The 5,000-nt window shown below is 46.8% G+C and overlaps 1 protein-coding gene and 1 long non-coding RNA gene across 3 annotated transcripts in view; one reads left to right on the forward strand and one right to left on the reverse strand.

The window, feature by feature from the left end:
* Nucleotides 1–2,694, reverse strand: part of LOC135101598 (ras-interacting protein RIP3-like) — a 14,071-nt gene extending 11,377 nt beyond the window's left edge. Inside the window, exon 1 of the mRNA XM_064005768.1 lies at nucleotides 1,892–2,694. Coding sequence (XP_063861838.1) covers nucleotides 1,892–2,008 — 117 coding nt within the window. The 5' untranslated portion in view covers nucleotides 2,009–2,694. The remainder of the gene's footprint in view (nucleotides 1–1,891) is intronic.
* LOC135101599 (uncharacterized) overlaps nucleotides 1–5,000 on the forward strand; it is a 267,993-nt gene that overhangs the window by 216,708 nt on the left and 46,285 nt on the right. The window lies entirely within an intron of this gene.

A 5,000-nucleotide genomic window follows, 5' to 3' on the forward strand; every position in this document is an offset into this window, starting at 1 on the left:
CGAACTGGTAGCACTATTGACTGGGTAGTTATAACAGGAATAGAATAAAAAAAAAAACTAGGAAAGGAAGAAAGGAAGGCAAGGCAGATGCTAGCCCAGTCGCACGCCTCTGCCAACCGCTCCGCCACGACCCGCCCCATCCAGCCCGTTCCCGCCTCACACTCTACGGGAGTCACATGCCAGGATTCACATACCTGTCACTTACATTGTACTTTTTTATACAGCGATCCCTTTTTACGACACAACCATGCACTCGTTTTACTCGCATTTTAATCCTTTTACGTAACAGCAAACTACGCTTACTTTTACTGGACAGAATTATACAGATCGTCTATGATTTGAGCATTACCAGATGGTTGAGGGAAGTTATCACTGTGAGAAGCTTGAATATTATGGCGCACCTCGGCTATTTAGAGCTATGTGCAGTGATCCAAGGGAGGCGCGGGCCATCGAGTCATGCCGGCGCCACATGCACAGTGCTCCCCCTCAGTCTTGGCTTTCGGCACGCCCACTAAGTTACCGCACGTCAAGTTCATGCACTACTCGCATACAGTTTTGACCAGAGTTTATGGTTTCTTTTCCCCTCCACTTTATTGTTTCCGGAACCTTTGTCAGATTAGCACAGCAGTATGTATTGTTGTTATGTTTGTAGTTTGGTAAGCAGTAGTAGAAATGGTGGTTGTTGATGTATGCTTTAGCTCTACCAATAATGCTGCAATTACTAATGCAACTATCTACTACTACTACTACTACTACTAATGTTGCTGCTGCTGCTGTGTGAACCAATCCTACACCTCAACATTCTTAACATTCTTGCCCACTAACACACACTTTCTCATGAATTCACACCTGCCACAAATGACTCTTGTCAGTGTGTACTCCATTGCAAAACAGAATAGTAGGTTAACCAATAGTAAATTGATAATAGTGGTAGCTAACAGAGATGAAAATGGTGGAAATAGTAGTAATCGTTGTTGCTAATATTTTTCTTGTTTTTGTGCTGATGTTGCTATTGTTATAACACAGACACTATAGCTATAGTACCATACGACATATGTTCTCAAACCTGTTACTACTACTACTACTACTGCTGATGCAGTTTCTATTGCCACTACTACTACTATTACTACTACTGCTGCTGCTGATACAGCTTCTATTGCCATTATTAGTACTACTACTTCTAGTTATATAACAATCTTACACAGATATACCCTTCCCCAAAAAATCAAACACCTGATCACAAAATTTTACATACTACTCATTTCACTTCATACTTGTGTGTGTGTGTGTGTGTGTGTGTGTGTGTGTGTGTGTGTGTGTGTGTGTGTGTGTGTGTGTGTGTGTGTGTGTATATATATATATATATATATATATATATATATATATATATATATATATATATATATATATATATATATATATATATATATATATATATATATATATATATAATGGAAAAAAAGCCATATGGAATGACTCTTAGGCTATTAACAATTTTATCATCGTTACTGACACGTAAGAAGCTTAACTTATACACTTGTGAAGTTGTTCCATATACCTAAAACATTAAGGTGTCAGGTGGTGATCCAAGTTAATGAATACAAATAACAACCTTGTAACGTCTCATAAGGCACGAGGGTTAAAAGAAATAAAGTCCCGTTCCGAGTTGTCATGTTAATGTTAAGAGGATGTGCAGCTGCCCTTACACGAATTGTGAACGGTAACAAGCAAAAAGCATAATAATTATCATCAAGAAATGCTGCACCGAGCAGTTTCATGCATTAGATTTTTTTTTATGCAGTGTCCTGTTCGCACTTTCTTCTGACTAACTTTCCTCCATGCAGAATTTCTCTGCAACCTCGCATCCCACAGTCCGTCCTTCGGCCCTTACCTGCGTGGCATCGGAGTACGGCGTGGGGGAGGTCTCATCGATGACCAGAGAGCCGAAGGTGGCGCCGGCGGAGAGTGGGAACTCCGGCAGTGTTTCCTGGAGGCCCTGTGGCAGCATCCTTTCTTTGCAGAAGTGCAGAAACTACAGGGATTATAAAGAAGTTCCAAGATAAGAGGCGACGCGCCTCTCGCCCACTCCCCACGGGAGAAACTCCGGAGCAAGGCTCCTGTAGTCCGGGGAGAGTCCTCAGGTCACTCAGCTGTGGGCAGCCCTCACGCGTGTCACTACAAGTAGTTCACTGCTACAAGTCCTGTACTCAAGACTTCATCATCAGTTTCCATAATCTTTCACTTCTGTTCCCTTATCTTTCCTTGGACACGTGTTCGCCACCACAAGACTCGCGGATCACTGTCAGGGAGCACACAAACACGGGCACTAGTGCGGCGTGGGTGTTGGCACTGCGGCGTGCACCACGCGCGGGCGAGGGACGAGCGGGGCTGGCACTGAGCGGGTGCTCCTCCGTCCCGCGTGAAGGTGTGTGTTACACTGGGCATGAGAAATCAGAACACATGGCTTTTGAGCATCGCTTACCTCGACCTTTGTTGGTGGGTGGACCGCGGGGGGCGGGTGGCCGGGTCACCATTTACCTACCAGCTCTCACCATGGCTACGGTTCATTATTTTGGCCCTCAGACAAAGCGTTACTTATTAATTAACATTACTATGTACATATTAAGCGGGGTCAAGTAGTTTCTGTGTTTGAACAACGTTGCAACTTGACTAGTGTACCGGGGGAAATCCAGAACCTTTGTGGTGGCATGGCCGTCCTCCCCGCTGCCGCCCTGGCCTCTGTCTACGTGGCCGTGGGCGTGTTGCTCACCAGGTTCCATATATTCGTTAAACACAGCATCAATACTTACCATGAATGTATAAAACACAATTAAAAGCAAGGTGAAACACGATTAACGGAGAGCGAGGAAAAAATCACACACCGAGATCCGTCCCGCCATCCTAATTGGTCGGTTGGTGCCTGGCGCACAGCAGCAGCCAATCAGCGCGCGGAGGGGAGGGGGTGGCATCTTACAAAGTCCATAAAACCGACTGACGATCCTAGACTTTCTTCCCCCATCTCTCTCTCTCTCTCTCTCTCTCTCTCTCTCTCTCTCTCTCTCTCTCTCTCTCTCTCTCTCTCTCTCTCTCTCTCTCCGTTCTTCCTGTTTAGTTGGGTCCCGTTCGATTCAAGACACATAGGTGGGTGCTGGTGTGGCCGCTCCCTCCCTCCCTCCCTCCCTCCCTCCCTCCACTCATCCCTCCCTCTCACCCTCACGGCCTGTCCATGCACTCCCACACTCCCACGTGGTAAATCTTCCTCCTCCGCTGGGAGAAAAAATAACACACTGAATATTTCATCTAGAACAAATTGACGGGAACATTCGCGGGGAAAAGGAAATAGCGAGGGAATCATAGAGAGATTAATGCATAAAAATTATTGGGATTAAATAATGAAGACAGTAAATCTGGCGTGAGGGAAACTCACCAGCCAATCGATTAATGAAGTATGTTTAGGAGTATAAACTTTGGGGGTCACCGGTATATGTGACGAAGCAGATCTGAGTGAGTAGAGGAATCCAGAGAGAGAGAGAGAGAGAGAGAGAGAGAGGTAGATGGGAAATATATACATGATTAGTCAGTAATGATTAGAAATATGATGATGAAGGTATGGAAATAAAATGTTCGTCTGTGCAGGACAAAGATAATGTTCCCTTCTGTTTCCACCACTCCCTGCTCTTCCTCCTTCTCTTCTTCTCCTCCTTCTTCTTCTTCTTCTTCTCTTTCTCCATCTCATTCTATCTCCCCTTCCTTCTCTCCCCTTCACTCTTCCCTCCCCCTTCACTATTTTTTTTTACATTTCCTCCCTTCCCCTTTCTTCAACCGTGCTCTCTCTCTCTCTCTCTCTCTCTCTCTCTCTCTCTCTCTCTCTCTCTCTCTCTCTCTCTCTCTCTCTCTCTCTCTCTCTCTCTCACTCTCTCTCTCTCTCTCTCTCTCTCTCTTATCCCTGCTTCTTCCCTCTTCCATTACTTCGCCCTCGCCTTCTCTCCCTCTTTCCTCCCCTCCCTCACTTCACTCCCAAATAAAGAGGAGACGGGGAGAGAAAGGAGGGGTCAAGGGTGTGGAAGGATGGGGAGAGGGAGTGATGCAGCCCCCTCACCACCCCCATCCATAACACCGCACACACACACACACACACACACACACACACACACACACACACGGTTCACGCATACCTATTCTTGAATCCACTGCTTCATCTCTCATCCACTTCCCCCTCCCCCTTCCCACATTTCCCTTCCTTCCACTGGACCCATCCACCTGCGCACTCTCTCTCTCTCTCTCTCTCCTCTCTCTCTCTTCTCTCTCTCTCTCTTCTCTCTCTCTCTCTCTCTCTCTCTCTCTCTCTCTCTCCTCTCTCTCTCTCTCTCTCTCTCTCTGACAACTCTTCAACTGATCATCTCGTCCACAAGTGCTTCCACCCACTCACTCACCCATCCACCCTGACAGACTCCATCTATAATAACCCCCCCCACCCCCACATTACCCCCCGACCCCATCAGGCGCGTGTCCATAATGGGCGTGAGGGCGGGAACATCACCTGACGAGGTATAACCAGCGGCGCCCATTCTCTCTCTCTCTCTCTCTCTCTCTCTCTCTCTCTCTCTCTCTCTCTCTCTCTCTCTCTCTCTCTCTCTCTCTCTCTCTCTCTCTCTCTCTCTCTCTCTCTCTCTCTCTCTCTCTCTCTCACCATCCAGCAAAGGTCAGGCTGGGTCAGGTGTGGGTGGATGGACAGGTAAGCAGGTGGGTTATCATGCCCCCTAAAGGTTGTCACTGCTTATCTCCAGCTAGACACGGTTTTGGGGAGGAAGCGACGATGACGTTAACTGTGGGTTTTGTTGTCTTGTGTGTGTGTATGTGTGTGTATGTGTGTGTGTATGTGTGTTTGTGTGTATGTGTGTTTGTGCGCGCGCGTCGCCTACAGGTCGTGCTGTTATCATTACTTATCGCATTCTCCTCTCAAGTGAATTGTAGTAGAAGAAGTCGAGATTCCACTTACC

Source organism: Scylla paramamosain, chromosome 6, assembly GCF_035594125.1.
Source record: "Scylla paramamosain isolate STU-SP2022 chromosome 6, ASM3559412v1, whole genome shotgun sequence".
Classification (NCBI taxonomy): Eukaryota; Metazoa; Arthropoda; class Malacostraca; order Decapoda; family Portunidae; genus Scylla; species Scylla paramamosain.